This window comes from Cornus florida, unplaced genomic scaffold, assembly GCF_030987335.1.
Source record: "Cornus florida cultivar Cherokee Brave unplaced genomic scaffold, ASM3098733v1 CherokeeBrave_3.0.0_Hap2_Chr02, whole genome shotgun sequence".
Taxonomy (NCBI): domain Eukaryota; kingdom Viridiplantae; phylum Streptophyta; class Magnoliopsida; order Cornales; family Cornaceae; genus Cornus; species Cornus florida.
Genome location: NW_026775572.1, coordinates 68,044,390 through 68,065,067, shown reverse-complemented (window position 1 = coordinate 68,065,067; position 20,678 = coordinate 68,044,390). Strand labels below are relative to the sequence as shown.

Below are 20,678 nucleotides of genomic sequence, written 5' to 3'. Positions count from 1 at the left end.
TGTGTGTGTGTTTTTTTATATATTTTTTATTATTATATATACATAGAGAGAAAAAGGATAACCTGGTCATCCAATTGTTTTGCTACCTTACTGGTAAAATTAATCAAATAATGAAGAGTAAAATAAACTTTTCACATATATGCCTGTCCTTATGCCAAACATGAGGGGGCGTCATTGCACATTAATTGCATCACCAACAAAAACATCTACAAAATAATAAAAATTGATTTTTTTTTTTTTTTTCTTTTTGTGCAATTAATCTTTTTATTTACCATCTCCTCACCCTTGCATATTACTCCTACTATATATGTTCGGTTGATGAGAACGAGAATTTTCCCCCAGAAAGAAGTCTCGCGAAATCAAAGGACCCTTCATCCTTCAAATTTTAAAAGCAACCCCCCGAAAAAAGCAACACTGTTGTCTACTCCTCTCTCCCATTTCTCTCTCTCTACGCGCGTACACATATATTTGTAAATTTCTACATAATACAACGGTTCTCTCCTTCCTTGTTTCTCTCAATCGACAAACCTCGTTAAAACCCTAAGTGTGGACAGTGATGGACGAGAGTGGCACTGCAAACAACGTGGCGCGTGCCATAATGGCTGCCCTAGACTGGAGCTCTTCTGCCGATGCTCGAAAAGCAGCTGTTTCTTACTTAGAATCCGTAAGCTCTCCCTCTCTCTTTCTATTAATTTTCAAAATATGCATAAAAGGGTTCTTGCTCAAACACGCATCCAGACATTTGAAAAATGTATGAGACTTTAGGGCTTAGAGAACATAAATAAGGCATTGAATTCAATTGAGCAAGGTTATTAATGGCATTCAAATTCATTGTTTGCAAAATAGAGCGTTTTATGTTTAGTCTTTCTCTAACAATTAGTGATTTTATTAGAATGATTGCTTTTATATGTGAATATAGTGAATGGGGATTCTTCAGAATATGTTATAATGTGGTTGATGTTTTATTTGTTTCATTTTAGTCGAACTTCTTGAATTTATGACCTAGAATCCGTGAGCTCTCTTTCCCTTTATTAGTCTTTCCTTCTCTACTAGCCTCATCTTCAGCTACTACACTCTTTACTTATCAAAAATATGCATAAAAGGGTTCTTGCTCAAATAAACTTCTAGACATTTGAAAAATGTATTCGATTTTAGGGCTTAGAGAACAACCTAAACACGGCATTGAATTCAATTCAGCAAGGATATATGTGGTATTAATGCTCTTTGTTTGCAAATAGCTCTAGCAATTAGTGGTAATGTTAGAATGATTATTTTTAGGTGTGATTATACTGAGTTGGGAATCCCCATAATATGTTATAATGTGTTTGATGTTTTATTTGTTTCATTCAAAATTTACTGATATTAAAACTAGTGTGTTTTTCGGAGTTTCTTCGGTAGGACGAATTCTAAAGCCGGTTGAATACATTAACCTATTATTACCATTGCTTTTAAAGCGAGAAACCGTTTGGTGACAGTTTCCAGGGATGCAAAAATTAAGGGCCATCTGATTGATGCTGCATGTACAAAATATAAGTTTATGCTCTGCCAGCATATGGCCACAGGCACTCGGATGAAGTGTTGAACTCACATGGAGGAAAAGTATCCCGTTCTATTAACAATGACTTTAGTACTGTTTGATTATGTTTTTGGAGAACAGTTTTATCAGAGAACAGAAAAACATAAGGGAAAATTCCAAAAAAATGGTGTTTTGGAGGTCAAAGGACAAATAGATGGAGTCAAATTCTATTTTTCCAAATTAATGGAGTTTTCTCAAATGCTAACTTGGACATGGAATTTTACAGGAGATCATTTTTTCATTCCCAAACTGCCCATCTTATATTGTTGCGAATTGACCCAACTACCCCTTCAAGCTAACCGAGACCCAAAATCCTGTGCAGCAACATACCCTCAAGGAGTTGGTGACCAACGGACGACTGAGATGAGGAACTTCTCGGCAGGACTGAACGGCAGTGCGGATTGGCATCGGAGAAGTGACACCATGGCGGTGAACGGTTTTAACGGAACAGGTTGGTGATGGACTGTGATTTCCCTACCGGTCGGCGGTGACGTGGGCAACAGTGAGCAAGGATCAGATTGTCAGGTCACGATGACCGAAACAACGGACGACGACTGGAATATAGCCGACAGAGAGATTGGAACGGTCGTGAGTAGGGAATACCCCACCGGCGATGATGATATAAGGGCCTGAACTTCGGGACAGAGAGGATTCCGGCGAAGACAAAGGACGGTGACCAAGTGGGTAGCAAGCAAGGAATGATTGGTGACCGAACCAGCAACTCCAATGCACATATGACGAGCAAGGATGGCTAGAAAGAACGGGCAGTGAGCTTGGAACGGCCTGCAAGGATGATGAGAGCTGCAAAAAAAAATCTGATCTCGAAACTATGATGCCGGCAAAGAAGAGGTGTGGCACCGGCAACAATGGTGAAGCTTGTGGTGCCATGGTGAACTCGGTATGAACCGGCGGTGAGAATGAATGGGCCGACAAAAAGCATTTTCTGATTACGGTGGTGATCGGCAGCTGTGAGCATAGAGGTCGTGAAGAGAAAGACTAGGGTGTGTTCCAACGCTGGCTTTTGGGTCTCGGTTAGCTTGAAGGGGTAGTTGGGTCAATTTAACAATATAAGATGGGCAGTTTGGGAATGAAAAAATGATCTACAGTAAAATTCCATGTCCAGGTCAGCATTTGAGAAAACTCCATTAATCTGGAAAACTAGAATTTGATTCCATCTATTTGTCATTTGACCTCCAAAACACCATTTTTTTGGAATTATCCCAAAACATAAAGTAATTCGATAATTAATTTGGTTGTCAGTTTTTTGAATTATATTTTTTCTGAAACTGAGTTGAGGGGCTGATTTTAGATACTGTCTTTTGTAGTTCTCTAAAAACTCATTTTTTTTTTTTTTATAAATTTTTTATTTTATGTTTTGAAACAAACTAGCCCTATAATTCTAAGTGTAGATTGGATTCATCATTGAGACAATTAATTTTGAATGTTAATAAAAGTGGTAAAAAGCAGCAAAATAGTTAATTTATGTTGATAATCTCTTCTTTTTGGGAGGGGTTGTGGGTGGCTGGGTTTTTGTATTCTTTCTTTTTATTTATTTATTTGTTTTTTGGCTGGGATGGGGGATTTAGGGTTTGTGGAAGTAAAAAAATTATTTAGATGCTATTATATTTCCTAATAGTGGAGCATTAAGAAATTTTGATTACCTTATACGTGCTTCCATATGCATCATTGGAACTGTAATTGCTTTGCATAAGTGGTCCCATATTTTGAAATGCGTTTGGGGGACTCGGTTATGGAGGAGGGTAATTGCCTGTCGATTTGGGGAGGGAGAGGGAGGATGGGTGTCTGGAGAGTTGAGATATCCGGCGGGTGTGGGTGTGTGGAAGCTTATCCCAAAAGGTTGGGATGAGTTTTCTAAACGCATCTGATTTAGAATTCGGAATGGGAGACACATTAGATTTTGGGAGGATCGCTGGTGTGGGGATTTATCATTGGCTTGTAGGTTCCCAAGGCTCTTTAGGATCTCTCTAAGTAAGCATGCCCTGGTTGCTCACTATTATCGTCTTGATTATGGGAGGATGACTTGGGATGTGCAGTTTCGTAGAGTGTTTCATGATTGGGAGCTTACGGGTGTCACACAGTTTTTAGTTGTTCTCTATAGTCAGTTGGTGGAGGGCACGGGCATGAATGAGATGGTTTGGGTGGGCTCCCTAAGAAGGGTGTTTGAGGTTAGATCTTTTTACTAGAGTTTGTCGGAAACCCCACGTTCTACCTTCCCTTGGAAGGCTGTTTCGAGGACGAAGCCCCCCTTGAAGGTGGCCTTTTTTGCTTGGATAGCCGCTCTTGGAAGCATCCTCACCCTTGACAATCTTAGAAGGAGACGTATAGTGGTGAATTCACTGAATTGGTGTTACATGTGTAACAAGGCGGGAGAATCTACCAACCACCTTCTCCTTCATTGTGAGAGATATTTGGTCTATGTTCTTGGTTGCTTTTGGTATGGTTTGGGTTTCTCCCTGTTTTATGGTGGAAATGTTAAAGACTTGGAGAGGGTGTACAGTGGAGAGCCAAGTCAGACAAGCTTGGAGGGTCACTCCCCTTTGTTTATGGTGGGGTTTGTGGTGCGAGAGAAATAGGAGATCTTTTGAGGGAGATGAATCTCCAATTTGGACTCTCAAATTCAATATACTATCTACCTTAATTTTTTTGGTTTATGGGAGTAATTGTAAATCTATGGGGGATTTTTGGATTTTGTGGATAGCTTGAAATTTTAGCGTAACCTTGGACGCCCTTTGTATTCTTTTGGGCTCTCTCCCCTTTTTTGAGCATTTTTAATGATATCTTACTTATCAAAAAACAAAAACATATGAAATTAAATTCCGGAGTTCCCTCTCTCCTGTCGAAGAGTGATTCCTCTTTCTTCTAGTCACCTTCCACTCATCGTCAATAGAGTGGAATAACTCCATAGTTTTTTCTTCATTCCCCTCATATGCCAATCCTAAACACTTACTCACCTCCCCAATGTCATCCATTGTTCTCCCCCCCCCCCTCCCCCCGGGGCACCACCCCTTAGCCTCTACCGGAATAACAACATCCATAGCAAAAATATCTTTAGGTTGTCGTTGAAATTTATCGTTACTATATTAGTACTATGGAAGTTTCCCCCTTACCAAAAACTATGGAAGTTCCTCTATTTGGTAAAGTTTGAAGCCTAAAAATATCTTTGCGGATATTGTTTGTTCTGTTTTCTATAGCATGCCAACTTATAAGATTTTTTATTCTCATGACATTTTGGAATGTAGTCATATTATTTTATTTATAGAAAATATTACTCTCCACATGGTTGGATATTATCTTTTTGAATGTTCACACATTTCCTGATATTCTTTGTAGGTTATTTCCCCACACATATCTATAACCACCCTTTATTGAAAACTATAAAATGTATAGCTATCTCGTGTACAGTTTTTCTTTCACATAAATTTCTTCCAAGGAATGAACAGTGAAAAATTTATAGATACTTGATTTTACTATTATTTTGGTTGGTGAATAAGGTAAATTTATTTTATCTTATTATATTCAATGCCTGATATGTTATCCTTCCAATATTTTGCAGATTAAAGCAGGGGATATTCGTGTCTTGGCCAACACATCGTTTGTTTTAGTCAAGAAGGATTGGTCTTCTGAAATTAGGTTGCATGCTTTCAAAATGCTGCAGGTCTTTGCCCATACATCTTTACTCATTCTTATGTGGCAGGAGGTTTCGTTTCTTGTTAGTCTGGTAGTTTGATCTATTAAGTACATAGATGTTGACGGCAGACCATGTGTTGATATTCATTCCCTGATGGTTTGGTGTTAGGATTATTTCCTTGGGGGAGAATACTGCATTCTGTTCGGTTGCCATTTCCTAAATATCAACTCTGGTCGTAGAATCCACTTGTATATGTAATTATGTATATGTATATGTTCAGAGCAGAAACATCTACTGGATCCCTTTTTTTTTTTTTTTTTTTTTTTTTAAAGTTTTTTTATTTTTTATTTTAATATGTTCTTGCCATATGTAGCTTTGTTCATATTTTGAATTTATTATACTCTGCAAACTGCACATGCGGAATGTTAAAGGAGTTATGGACGTAAATTTCATCTAGAAGTGCCCCTTTATTTTTTTTTTGTTTTTCCTCGGTGGGGTGGGGGGTTGAATGTATTCGTTTCTAGAGCTCAAGTATCATTACCACTTGGAGAAAGTGCAATGTTACGGGTCAGTCCAGATTCTAACCATTGATTTACCTTGGATAAAAATTTCCTATTGGTTCCACACATAATGTGTATTTTCACTTGATCCTCGAGCACTTGCTTTAAAAGTGCGCCTGTTGCTTACTGTCAGCACAATCACTCATCATGGTCTGTCCGCTTTGTATAGTGACTGCTAGCCGATCACTTCATACACGAGTATGAAGTGGGTATGGATCAACTGCTACTATTGTTCTTCATGATCTTCACGAGTGGAATTGGTGTTCAACACATGTCAGACAGATACTTCTTTAACATCTCAAGTTATGTCTGGAGGACATAGATGTGTTTGTAACTAAAAATACATTTGTTAGTTTTCGCCAACTTGAAAATTTAGTATGATTTAAAATTATAAGAAAAATGAAGTTAAAGTTTATGTAAAATTCATAAAAAGTTGACCATATTTGACAAAAAAAAAACAGGAAGTTTCTACTAGAAGGAGAGGACACGAGAGGAGAAAAAGTTTGTCTCAATCACGTGTATATATGTATATACATATCTAGATATGTGCACACATATTCACCCAAATATATGTCATGTTCTAGCTTTATATGTGGTTCGTAAGTTAAATTTTTTTTATTATAGTCATAGACTCTTATATTTTCTGTCATGAAGTTTTGTTCATCACACTCATTAATAATAAATATTTATATATAAGAAATATATTTTTGAGTTTCATTGTCTTTGTGATGGTTTACTTTTACTTTTATCCTTTAGTTAAGATTGGCCAGATAGTCCTGTTGTGTCTTATATCCGTAGACATGCTTCACAGGTGTCTGCTAAGACCATGTGAAGTTTTATGACAATAGATTGGTCCAACCCTGTCTTTTGATTTTGATTATCTCTACATATATTTCTGCAGCATTTGGTGCGGTTGCGGTGGGATGAATTGAACCCTTCGGATCGAAGGAACTTTGCAAATGTTGCTGTTGACTTGATCTCTGAAGTGGCAAACCCTTGTGAAGAATGGGCTTTGAAAAGTCAGACTGCTGCTCTTGTTGCTGAGGTTTTCTATATTCACTTTTCACTTTTTTTTTTTAATTTCAAATTCCCTGTGGCTCGTTTTGCAGATGTAGTACTTATTTGTTTTACCTTGTTATAGATTGTGAGGAGAGAAGGCATAACTCTTTGGCAGGAGCTTTTTCCGTCTCTAGTTTCCCTTTGCAATAATGGTCCTATACAAGTAAATATTGTCTTTGTCCATATGCTATTGAACTTTTGCTTGCATTCTCTTAAAATTTGCATGAGATAATGAAGTTGATTTGTTATTCATTTTAGGCTGAGTTGGTTGCTATGATGCTAAGGTGGCTTCCTGAAGACATTACAGTTCATAATGAAGATTTAGAAGGTATTTGACTGGTAGACATTAGTACATCTTTCTGATGTTAATAGGTCTTTAATTTTTTTTGAGATGTAAATTTAAATAAACTAAACTCCAATCTCTACATACGTGTTTTTTTTATTTTTTGCCTCTTTCACGGACAACTATTTGCCCTTAAATTAACCCCAAGGGGTTGGCTCAAGTGGGTAGGTCACTTGGCCCTGGTGCCTAATGAAGCATCAGGTCTAAGGTTCGACTCCTCTTGAGAGCAAATAATTTCTTGGAGTGGGGGTGTGTGAGTATCAACTAGGAAGAAAAAAGGATATGCCCTTAAATCTAAACATTCAGAACTTAGAAACTTTCTATCTTTTTGGCCTGCCCTTTTAACTTTTTTGCCCCTTAAAGAAAAACTTTTTAACTAATCTGTTTGGTTTAAATGTTAGAAACCGGACAAGTACAATAATTCATTTATATCTTAATTTTTGTGTTGCTTCTTGCCACTTGTTTGTTTCATTCAGGTGATCGGCGTAGACTATTGTTACGTGGGCTTACCCAATCATTGCCTGAAATTTTGCCGTTATTGTACACTGTACGTCTTGGTTCTGGAATTCGGTATAATATGATTGTTTTAAGCATTTTCTGATGCCTTTATTTGTGATAAGTTACTAGAGAGGCACTTTGGAGCTGCAGTGAGTGAAGCAGGAAGGCAACAGCTGGATGTTGCAAAGCAGCATGCGGCCACGGTAACAGCTGCTTTAAATGCTATTAATGCATATGCTGAGTGGGCTCCCTTACCCGATCTTTCAAAATATGGAATTGTTCATGGGTATGATATCCTTTGCAGTTTCACAGTCTAATTTAAAATTTTCTGGTATGGACTATGGAGTGTTTATTCTTTTCTCTTTCACGCACACACAACAGGTGTGGTTTCTTACTTTCTTCTCCCGACTTTTGTCTTCATGCATGTGAGTTTTTCAAACTTGTTTCCCCAAGGTATGCAATGCAGAGTATTTTTCAGTGATTTATGTATCATTATGTGGAAATTCTAAGTTCTATTTTTTTTTTTTTCCTCTGGTGAAAAAACATTCTCACAAATAATTGGGTATCTGTAATCTGTGTTTTGCAGGAAGCGACCTGTTGATGAATCTGCTTCTGAATTTGATTCTGCAATGAGTAATATATTTCAGATCTTGATGAAATTCTCTAGAGATTTCCTCTGTAGAACTAGCTCGGGTGCTGGTGTTATTGATGAAAGTGAATTTGAGTTTGCGGAATATATATGCGAGAGTATGGTGTCTTTGGGTTCTTCAAACTTGCAATGTGTTGTGGGTGATAGCACAATACTCTCTTATTATATTCAACAGGTAACCATTGGCCTACATTGTCTTTAGACAATATTAATAATGGACGGACTAGGAAAGTATCAACTACATATAAAATTGACTTTGTTATGTGATTGGGTATGTTCATTGCTTGTGATAATGTTTCTGCATTCGTAAATAAATAAAACTAGGAATTTGCCAGTTCTTAGCAATTGATACTCTTAAATTTTTTGGTTATATTGATGTGGAAATAATTAACTGTAAACATCATTTGACACTTTAGGATTTAAAATCTGTTTGTTTGTAACTTAGTGTGAAACAGTTCTGTGCTGAGTCAGTGGCAAGATTACATTCCACAGGTTTAGGATGAAAAAATAATCCCAAATGGAATACAGGCCTAGAGAGATGCTGCCACTGTGGACCAGGCCTCAGGCTGAAGGCTGATGAAGGAGTGAGATCCACACACGAGGGGAGCATGAGGAGAATAGGCCAGGTGTGGTGACACACGTTGCATATGTGAGGGGCGTTAATAACAAGTTGGGGCAGCTGGCATGCGTTATAGTTTCCACACGCGAGGGGAGCATGAGGAGAATAGGCCAGGTGTGGTGACACACGTTGCATATGTGAGGGGCCTTAATAACAAGTTGGGGGCAGCTGGCATGCGTTATAGTTTTCAAAAGGGATGGTTACGTAATGGGGAGAAGGCCTTTAATGGTTACGTGGGCGTCGGTGTTAATAGGCCAACTGGTGGAGTGTTAGCCCAATTGGATTTAGTTGAATTATAAGGTTTTGGATGATTAGGGTTTAGAGAGGAAAGATAAGAGAAAGAGAGAAGTCAGAGTAAAATGTAAGAAAGGGTTGTAGAAAGTTAATTCTGACATCTCTACACCCATATATTTATATTCTTCAGGAAATTTAATTACAATAATTGTGGGATTTGAATTACAATAATTGTGGTAAAATCCCACTGATTATGCTTACTAAATATTCTGGGCAATCCCATTGATTATGGTTACTAAATATTCTTGTCAATCCCGCTGATTATGCTTACTAAATATTCTTGTCAATCCCACTGATTATGCTTATTACAAGAATATTACCACATATTCCAACACTCCCCATCAAGTTGGTGCATAGATATTTCTCATGCCTAACTGCCTACAATAGAATGAAATGAATTAGAACTCACACCCTTGGTGAAAACACCAGCTAGTTGTTCTTCTGACTTCATGAAAGGCATACAGATCATTCCATGATTCAACTTCTCCTTGATGAAATGCCTGTCAATCTCAATATGCTTCGTTCTGTCATGTTGAACCGGGTTATGTGTAATGCTAATGGCCGCTTTATTGTCACAATAAAGTCTTATAGGACCATCATCCATAACACTCAATTCGCTCATCAAGGTCTGAATCCACATGAGTGCACAGACCCCATGAGCCATAGCCCTGTATTTTGCTTTTGCACTTGACCTAGCCACTACAAATTGTTTTTTCGCTCCACCAAGTAACCAAATTTCCACCAATAAAGTTGCAATAACATGTGGTGGACTGTCTATCATCAATTGAGCCTGCCCAATCTGCATCTGTGAAAGCTTCCAATTTCAAATGTGCATGACTAGAGAATAAGATCCCTTTTCCAGGCACAGACTTCAAATATCTCAGAATGCGATACACAATCTCTAAATGAGTGGTGCGAGGGTCATGCATAAATTGGCTAGTAACACCCACTGCATATGCTATGTCTGGACGAGTGTGAGATAAATATATAAGTTTCCCAACCAATCTCTAATATCTTATATTGTCCACTTGTTTGCCATCACCACTCTGAAGACGATGATTCATCTCAATAGGAGAGTCTGCCGGTTTACAACCTAACATGCCTGTCTCTTCTAAAAGATCAAGAATATATTTCCTTTGAGATATAAAGATGCCTTTATCAGATCTTGCAACCTCTATCCCAAGAAAATATCATAAATTCCCCAAATCTTTGATCTCAAATTCCTGGGCTAAGTGAGCTTTTAACTTGGACACCTCCTCAAAATCATCTCCTGTTACCACAATGTCATCTACATCTACAATAAGAATAGTGATCTTGCCCTTGGCATGCCTTATAAAATTGGTCAAACCAGGCTCTCGGAGATTGCTTCAAGCCATAAAGTGCCTTCTTTAATTTGCATACCTCTCCTTCAGTAGTCATAGAAGAGAATCCTGGTGGAACCTCCATGTAGACTTCTTTCTCGAGATCTCCATGAAGGAATGCATTCTTTACATCTAATTGCTGAAGGCTCCACCCTAAATTGGCTGCACATGACAAAAGCATTCGGATGGAGTTCATCTTAGCTACTGGTGCAAATGTCTCTCGATAATCGATGCCATATGTTTGGGTGAACCCTTAGCAACCAGACGCGCCTTGTATATCTCTCTATAGTTCCATTTGCTTTCTGCTTCATAGTAAAAACCCACTTGTATCCAACAAATTTTTTTGTCATTTGGAAGTGGAACAAGCTCCCATGTCCCATTCTTCCCTAAAGCTCTCATTTCTTATACCATTGCTTCTTTCCACTTGGGATCTGCAAGAGCTTCTTTCCAACTCTGAGGAATAGTTATAGAAGACAAAGAGGAAACAAATGCACGAAAGGAAGGAGATAAAGAATTATAGGAAACAAAATTAAAAATATGATGTTGAGTACAACTCCTGATTCCCTTTCTTATAGCAATTGGAAGGTCATTATTATCAACAGTAGGAATAAGAGAGGACTTATCACGTGATGGGAGAGGAGGTACATTGGGTTCTGAAATTAGAGTTGGAGGCAACTGGTGTGGTGGAGGTGCATGAGTGGGAATCTGCTCCATCTAACATCTAGGCCAACAAGAATACCTTTGCCCTCTTCTTATCTAATCTCCTATAATCAGCTTGTTCTTCACCCTGCTCCCCCTTATTATGAATGGTGGAATCTTCCACTTGTTTTCTGGATTCCTCCTGAGCTTGGGCTTGAACACACATTTTAGTGCCTTGGGATCAAGTTTCCCTCTGGAACGTTGGTGATCATGAACAAAACACACACTTCCGAAAACTCGGGGAGGAATTGAGTGGATGTTTCCATGGCCTTGAAGCAACTCAATAGGAACCATAAAGTCAAGAGCTCTCAAAGGCGCATCTGATTAATGAGGTGTGCCAGTGAGAACAACATCACCCCAGAAGGTCTTAGAAACACCCATACTGAATGGTAAAGAGCGAGCTACTTCAAGAAGATGGCGATTATTCCGTTTGGCCATGCCATTCTGTGCTGGAGTATTAACACAACTAGTTTGATTAACAATTCCATGGTCAGCTAGATATGTTTGAAAGGCACCTTCAGTATAATCCGTCCCATTGTCAGTTCTAAGAATCTTAATTTTAGCATCAAACTGAGTACATATCATCTTGTGAAATGTCTGAAAACATGTGACCACATCACTTTTACAACGTAATAAGTATACCCAAGTAACTCTAGAAAAACGGTTAATAAAAGTAACAAATCATCGATAGCCAGAAAGCGAAACAACCCTGGATGGTCCCATACATCATAATGAACAATCATAAAAGGAGCAGTGCTTCTATTATTACTAATAGGATAAGAATTCCTTTGATGTTTTGCAAACTCACACGCATCACAAATAAAACTCTCTTTATTACACTGCTTAACCAAATCAGGAAAAAGTTTTTATAATACACCAATAGAAGGATGACCCAAACGCCTATGCCACTGATGTATCTGCTGAAGTGTGTGAGAATTATCAGCATGAAGAGCCAAAAGAGAAGACGGGTTATCACCAGAAAAAGGCTCCAGCAGATATGGACCACTATGTGCCTTACTAGTGCCAATCGTTCTCCCCGTCCCCAATTCCTGAAACACACAATGAGTAGGGAAAAAGGTCACACAACAGTTTAGAGACTTAGTGATTTGACTTACAGATAGCAAATTGTTGGCAAAAGTTGGAACATGTAATGCTGAAGAAAGTGACATGGACGGGGAACATTTGACAAGCACCTTTCCAGAAATAGATGACAAAGAGTCATTTGCAACTCTACATTATCCTTACCAGAACAAGTTGAATTAGAGGAGAAAAGATTAGAAGAACCTGTAATATGATCAGAGGCTCCAAAATTAATGACCCATGGTTGAGAAGGTGGAAAGACACTATAAGCACTTGCAGATATACCTGTGTGAGCAAAGTTAGAAGAAGATGAGACTATAGCAAAAGTTGAGGCAGATGAAGCACTGAAGCGAGCCATCAACCCTCAAAGTGTCTGCAATTTATATGCAGTGAGAGGGCATAGTCCCCATTGTTTGGCTTAGACATTCTCTACAAATGAGCATGTGACCTTGCTGAGCCAGACTGTCCTCCACCTCGACCTCTAGTGGGACGTCGATGAAGTTTCCAACAATGATCTGCAGTGTGTCTTGTCTTACCACAAAAGTCACACTTCAGTAGGTCCTTCTTAGAACCCCCACTCTTGCCATCGACACCAGGCTGTCGCGACCGCTGGTCTTTTTGAGGGATAGAAGCTAAAGCAGAATGATCTTGAGTGATACTGCGAATCATGGCACTCCTAATACTCTCCTCCTGCTAGACATATGAATAAGCTTGCCTCAAAGATGGGAAGGGATCCCTACCAAGCACCTGAATACGAATCTGGTCATACTCAATGTTAAGCCCGGATGACGAGGTGCGCAGGGGAATCGCTTCTTTTTATCAGCAGCTCTACACTGAGACTTTGGATTGGAGACCTACTCTTGATGGTCTTCCATTTAATTCTATTTCTGCGTTGGATAGTGATAGGATTGAGATTCCATTCATGGAGGAGGAAGTGCTTAAGGCACTTTCTAGTTGTAACGGGGACAAAGCTCCAGGGCCAGATGGGTTTACTATGCGGTTTCTTAAGGAGAGTTGGGAGGTGGTGCGAGCTGAGATGATGGGCACCTTTCAGGATTTTTATTCTTATGGCACATTTGAGAAATCTTTGAACGCATATTTTATTGCTCTCATTCCCAAGAAGGGCGGTGCCTATGATATTAAGGACTTTCGGCCAATTAGCTTAATTGGATGTTTGTATAAGCTTATTGCTAAGGTTCTTGTCTCCAGGATGAGTAATGTTTTGGATGGTCTCATTTCAGAATCACAGAATGCTTTTGTTGGTGGGAGGCAGATTTTGGATTCTGTTCTTATTGCAGGGGAATGTGTTGACTCTAGATTAAAAAGTGGGGTTCCTGGTGTTTTGTGTAAGCTTGATATTGAGAAAGCTTTTGATCATGTTAATTGGAAGTTTGTTCTGTATCTACTTCGGAGGATGGGGTTTGGTGATAGGTGGATAAAATGGATTGAAACTTGTATCTCGTCAGTTATGTTTTATGTGCTCGTGCATGGTTCACTTGCAGGTATTTTTGCTAGCTCGCGTGGTCTGCGACAAGGAGATCCATTATCGTCTTTTCTTTTCCTTATTGTCATGGAAGTTCTGAGTAGGTTAATGAGAAAAGCAGAAGATTTAGGTTATATCAGGGGGTTCAGAGTTGGCAGAGACGTTGAACATCAGATGCAGATTTCCCATTTGTTGTTTGCGGATGATACTTTGGTATTTTGTGATGTTGAAGTTTCTCAACTCAGATATCTGAGGTGCATTCTTGCTTGCTTCCAAGCGGTTTCTGGGTTAAAGATTAATGTCGGAAAGAGTGTGCTTGTCCCAGTTGGGGATGTCCCAGATATTTCCTCCTTAGCTGCTGTCCTAGGGTGTGGAGTTGGTACTTTTCCTCTTCCTTACTTAGGATTGTCTTTGGGAGTTTCTTCTACACGAGTTGGGAATCGGGATCCAGTGATTAATAGATATGAGAAAAGATTAGCAAGATGGAAAAAGCAGTATCTATCTAGGGGGGGGGGGGGGGGGGAAGTCATGCTCATTAAGAGTACTCTCTCATCCCTTCCTACTTATTTTTTATCTATGTTTCAAATTCCATGTTCTGTTACTGAAAGGATTGAAAAAATTCAGAGGGATTTTCTCTGGGGTGGAAGGGGAGAGGAGTTTAAGTATCATCTTGTTAATTGGGATCAAGTCTGCCAACCGTTGAGGTTAGGCGGGTTAGGCATTCGAAAAATTGTTCCTTTTAATCGTGCTCTCTTGGGAAAGTGGTTATGGAGATTTGGAAGGGAACGTCATCGTCAGTGGAGAAGAGTTGTCTCGTGTCGTTTTGGTGAGGAGAGTGGGGCCTGGTCATCTCTTCCGGTCACTATTACGGGAGGCGTTGGTGTGCGGAAATTCATTCGGAAGGGTTGGGATGTTTTCTCCACACATATTAGATTCAAAGTTCGTGATGGCAGATATGTTCGTTTTTGGGAGGACCTTTGGTGCGGCGATCAGTTGCTGTCTCATTCCTTTCCTAGACTTTACAATATTGCAGTCAATAAGCATGTCTACGTGATTGATTGTTATCAACTTGATAACAATGGAGTTATGTGGGATGTGCGGTTTAGGCGGCCCTTTCAGGATTGGGAAATGGAGGAAGCTTGCGTTTTTTTGGATACGTTGTATAGGCAAAAGGATATTGGCAGAGGGTGTGATGATATTTTATTGGTTCCTTTAGCTCATGGTCGGTATGGCGTCCGATCTATGTTCTTCTGTTTGTCCAATTACGTTGGTCTTGAGTTCCCTTGGAAGTTTGTTTGGCGTTCTAAAGCTCCTCTTCGAATCGCATTCTTCGTTTGGACTGCCACATTGGGAAAGATTTTGACATTGGACAATTGAGAAAGAGAGGCAACATCATTGTTATTTGGTGGTGTTTATGTAAAGCTGATAGTGAATCTGTGGATCACATTCTTTTGCATTGTCCTGTGGCGTATGATTGTTGGAGTTTTATTTTTGGCATGTTTGGCGTTTTCTAAGTAATGCCTAAGCACTTCTCACAATTGATTAACGCTTGGAAAAGGTGTCCTGTTAAAGAACAAGCTCGTGATTATTGGAAGATTGTTCCACATTGTGTCTGGTGGTGTTTGTGGCGTGAGAGGAATAACAGATCCTTTGAAGGAAAAGAATCGTCTTTAGCTAATTTAAAAATTCATATTCTTCGTTCTTTGTTCTGTTATGTAAGAGGAAATGCATGCTCCTCGATTGATGATTTCTTTGATCCCTTGGATTCTATTGATCCTTAGACCTTTTTTCTTCTTGTATTAGGGACACGTTCCCCTTTTGAACGTTTTTCTAATATATTTTTACTTATAAAAAAAAATGTTAAGCCCGGCTAAAAAATCGTACACGTGCTCTTTATCCAAAAGTTTTTGAAATTTGGCATTATCAGTAGCACATTTTGCTTGAAAGTCTTGATAATAATCCAACTCTTGCCACAGACTATTAAGCTCAGCATAGTAGTGTGCAATTGCCCTATCTCGCTGTTTGGTTTCATGCACCTTTTTCTGTAATTCATAGACTTGTGCATCATTCCCCAACTGAGAGCAAGTCTGAGATACAACCATCCAAATGCTATGGGCTGAATCAAGAAGAAGGTATCCACGACAGATATGTGGTTGCATAGAGTGTAGCAACCAAGACATCACTAGACACCCATCGATCATAAGAGGTATCGGTTGACTCTGGCTTCTTGCGGTCTCTAGTCAAATAACCACTCAGGCCACGTGCTTAAATTGATAAAAGGGATGATCGAGACCATGCTAAGTAATTGGTCCCATCTAATTTCACAGGACTAATCTGAAGAGATGGATTGTCAACAATGGACGAGACACGGCCTAATCCACCTTTCTCAGTACTTGTAGAGACTTCCGACATCTTATGTCAAGAATAGATACAATAGCCAAAGAACAAACAAGGAATCTAAGGATGAAATCAACTAGAAATAAGTAGAACAATTATATAATTATCAGGCCTGAGTTGAATGCTTCAAATCTTGAAACCAAACTTCAGAAAATCATTAACACTGCCTAGTCGCACCATTCTGTGATAGATGGAAGCAGAAAATCTAATAGAAAAGGCTCCATCAACGAGATCACAACAAACAGCCTCTCTCCTTTTTTTTTTTTTTTTTTTTAGAAGATGGCTTCAAAATCAAGAAAAAATACTGTGATGTTCTAGAGAGAGGCGATTCAGGATGATGACTTTTGAGCCCTAACATGCTAACAGGTCAAAATCCTCTCCGGCGCAACAGCCAGTGAGTTTTGTTTGGGATACATATTACCAAAATGTTGGAATGTTAGCCTTACATCTCAACATTTTACTAACGTACATCCCAACTTTCTCCTAATGTGCATCCCAACGCTTTCCTAATGTACATCCCAACACTTCCCTAACATGTATCCCAATTTTTTTCTAACATGTGTTTCAAAAAAACTCATCGGCTGCAAAGCAACAGCCGGTGAGTTTTGTTTGGGATACATATTACCAAAATGTTGGAATGTTGGCCTTACATCTCAACATTTTACTAATGTACATCCCAACTTTCTCCTAACGTGCATCCCAACGCTTTCCTAATGTACATCCCAACACTTCCCTAACATGTATCCCAATTTTTTTCTAACACGTGTTCCAAAAAAACTCACCGGCTGCAACAGATATATTGTTGCACCGGAGAGGATTTTGTTCCCATGCCGACGCCAGCTTACTGATGCTGACGTCAGCACACTTCTAGGCCTTCTTCAAATTTAGAAGAGAGAGATGAGCACAGAACTTAACCTGGCTCTGATACCAAGTTGATAGGGTTTTGGATGATTAGGGTTTAGAGAGGAAAGATAAGAGAAAGAGAGAAGAAGAAAGAGTAAAATGTAAGAAAGGGTTGTAGAAAGTTAATTTTGACATCTCTACACCCATATATTTATATTCTTTAGGAAATGTAATTACAATAATTGTGGGATTTGAATTACAATAATTGTGGTCAAATCTGCTTACTAAATATTTTGGGCAATCCCGCGGATTATGCTTACTAAATATTCTTGTCAATCCTGCTGATTATGCTTACTAAATATTCTTGTCAATCCCTCTGATCATGCTTACTACAAGAATATTACCACATATTCCAACAGATTTCTATAGCATCATGATGTAGGACAGGTAGTGTGAGTGATGTAGAACCAGAAGAGAGAAGGAGAGTCAGAAGAAGTACATGTGGACATTCTTGGGAACAAATTTCGAAATTTCCTGAACATTTCATCCTTCGAATCTCAGATTAATAGACAAATTGAGATTATCAATTGAAGACCAGGATGTTTGATTGGGTGTCTTGTGGTAAATCAGCTCAACGCGTGGGACTTGTTTTTGCCTATAATCGAGTAAGCTTATACTAGTTAGACATTGGTAGTTGTTCCTTTGAGATTATCTATTACTCTTTGCCATGCCAGTACACCGATCATATTCCATCGCCTCCATATTTGTATTCGCTTGAATTTCTTGATTCCTTTGTTCAACTTGTCAATGATTTTCATGCTAATACACGACAAGAAATTGTCTTGAGTAATAAGAAGTATGAACTTGTTGCACATGCTTATAATAGGAATCATGCATTCTTCAAAGGATATTATGTTCTAATTCATGTGCATCCACAATTTTATCCTCAGAACTCCTGCTTGACATTGCAAACCCAAGTCACTGGACATTTCCACATCGTTCATAAATCCAAACCTAATTTGTATTTATTTGACTTGCCATCAGATAATAGTATTAGTCTAACTTTTCATGTAGAGTATTTGTCACCTAACTGAGGCACCCCTAAGCCTCTTGTTTTGTTAGCTTGTGTTACTATAGGTGGAGTTACATTTTCTCTAGCACAAACCCTTGTTCTCCCATTTCTGCCATGGTATCTGGATTGGATTGAAGATAAGTTTTGCCATCGCAATGATGCTTCTCGTATTGGAATTCAGTACTTTCTTGTTCGGTGCAAAGATTATCCAGTTTCTAAAATCACATGGAGTATTGATGATGAGTTTTGTCCGGATGACTTAGTATCTTTGGAGCCATACTACCAACTTATACTCTTTGGAGAAGAGTTCTTCTCAACCGGGGAGAATTGATGGAGATCGGGACAATGTTCATACACATGAATTGCACATTACTCTCACCTATGCTTGAAAAATGGGCAAGGACATATAGATTTTTAGAGTTTTTCTATAGATTTTAGGAATTATAATAAATATGTGTTTAGCTTTGCAGTATTTCCTTTCTAATTAGTATTAGGACTAGGTTTGCCTATGAATAAGGTCTTTTGTATTGCATCTAAGTTGGACTGAGCATAGCTATTTTACAGCTCCAAACATGGCTATATATTCCACTAGCATGGCAGCCATTTTTGAATCTTGATGTTTGCAACAACTATTTTGGACCTTAGGATTCTTCGTTTTTTGGAAATTATCCTTCTATTTTATTTTTTAGGGTAAATTGCATTGACACTCCCTGAGGTTTTGGTCAATGTCACTCAAATGTGGGTCAACGGCTTTTTTAAAAAATGACACCCCCTGTGGTTTCAAATGTCATATTTGTCCTTGATTATTTAATTCAATTAATTTATTACTTATCAAAAAAAAAATTAATTTACAAAATTTCAGCCCTGTGAATTGATAAAACTACCCTCATCATTCAGCCTCTTTATCTACCCTAATCTTTAACTCTTTTTTTGTTTGTTTAATTTGTTAGTTTTGGTTCATTTTAGTACCTAGCCGTCGACACTCCCCCTCTTTCTTCCCGATCTCGGACATGGCTGCATTTTTTTTTTTTTTGCTACTCTGGTGGTGGTTGTTGTGGTGGTTATGGTGGTGTCTAGGTTATCAGGGTGTTTCAAAATTTATATTTTAATTTTTTCTATTGTGGTGGTGGTGATGGTTCTGGTAGCGTCTTGGTGTGTTGGTGGTGTTGTCTTGGTGTAGTGGCATATGGGTTGGTCATGGCTGTTTTCAATATATATATATTTTTCTACTATGGTGTTTGGGTGTGGTGGTGGTGGTTCTGGTGGTGTTTGGGTATGGTGATGGTGGTGTACAGTAGATATCTGGATCTTTCAAAAAAAAAATTTAATTTTTAAAATTTTTTTTTTATTTTTATGTTGTGGTGGTGGTTATGGTGGCATAAGTATTATTATATATAAACTATCTCTATATGTATAGAAGAGATGAAAATGTTAGTTTGGTCCATTAAATTTAGTTAGGAGGTTAAATTTGTAATTTTATGATTTAAATGGAGTTGTTGACAAGTCAAAGGGTTAAAAGGTAATTTCATATGGTTTTAGAGGTTTGGAGGGGGTGTTAATGCACATTTTTGAAACCTCGGGGAGTGTCAGGGCAATTTACCCTATTTTTTATATGCTGAAGGGTATATAAGTAATTACGTGTTTATCCAAGATAGTATAAATAATATAATGTGAGAGAGAATCTTAATGCTCTCTCATTCTTTCTGCCGTCACATTCTTTTCTCTTCTCTCCTCAGTTTTCTTCTTCTTCTGCTTCTTTTTTCCTGATCTGTTTTTTTTTTTTATTTATTTTTTTATTTTTTAATCTCATAAACCAACTTGTATTACCTATATATACATAGGCATATGTTTTGAATTAGGTACCTTTTGATGATTATTGAATAATGTTTAATATTGAATTTCAGACTTCTTCTTCCCCAATTCTTCTTCTCTCGTCTCTTCTTCCTCTCTCTCACGTCTCTTTAGGGTCTACATCAGTCACTATCCTGTCCTACATCACATCAGTAGACAGAAGATGGTCTTTGGGCTGGCCCAATCTCATGTTGGCTTTAGACTGGCTAACTAAATTACAGGCCAAGATCTAAGGGCCTATAATCATTGGGCTCACATTTCTGTTAATGAAGAGAGCAGTCTAAAGTGTGGCCAAAGTTAGGCTGCTCAACATGATTCTAGACGATTCAGGGCAAAAAAAATGATTCCAGACGTTGTGGGCTTCCTCAAAACAACGAATGGTGGAAGTGGGAACCATAAAAAATGGACCTGAGCTGAAAATAGGCCAATGGGAGTTAAGATCTCGCATTCAACAGCCCAGTAATGAAGTGTTTATGCCTTGTTTCCTAAATCAACCTTCTTCTACTCGTCAAATGGGAAATCTGGAAGCGGGAGGGCGCAATATAGTGGAGCTTAGCATTCAGTTGGGAGGGGCGGTGACATGACAATGATGGAGTTTGAGAACAGTAAGTTATGATGGGTAGATACCAAAAAAGAGATGGAAGC

The 20,678-nt window shown here is 38.5% G+C and overlaps 1 protein-coding gene across 4 annotated transcripts in view; it reads left to right on the top strand.

Moving 5' to 3' along the window:
- The first annotated feature begins 295 nt into the window (after positions 1-295).
- LOC132295231 (protein HASTY 1) overlaps positions 296-20,678 on the top strand; it is a 60,354-nt gene continuing 39,971 nt past the window's right edge. For 3 of the 4 annotated variants that reach the window (XR_009478372.1, XM_059793404.1, XM_059793403.1), the window contains exons 1-9: positions 296-664; positions 5,151-5,252; positions 6,687-6,830; positions 6,927-7,007; positions 7,103-7,172; positions 7,664-7,734; positions 7,808-7,971; positions 8,067-8,138; positions 8,272-8,509. Coding sequence is in view for 3 of the 4 variants with exons in the window: in XM_059793404.1 (XP_059649387.1) it covers positions 557-664; positions 5,151-5,252; positions 6,687-6,830; positions 6,927-7,007; positions 7,103-7,172; positions 7,664-7,734; positions 7,808-7,971; positions 8,067-8,138; positions 8,272-8,509 (1,050 nt within the window). In the remaining variant the exon portion in view is untranslated. Of the gene's footprint in view, positions 665-1,898; positions 2,700-5,150; positions 5,253-6,686; positions 6,831-6,926; positions 7,008-7,102; positions 7,173-7,663; positions 7,735-7,807; positions 7,972-8,066; positions 8,139-8,271; positions 8,510-20,678 lie in introns of all 4 variants that reach the window. The other variant, XM_059793405.1, reaches the window with a different exon arrangement.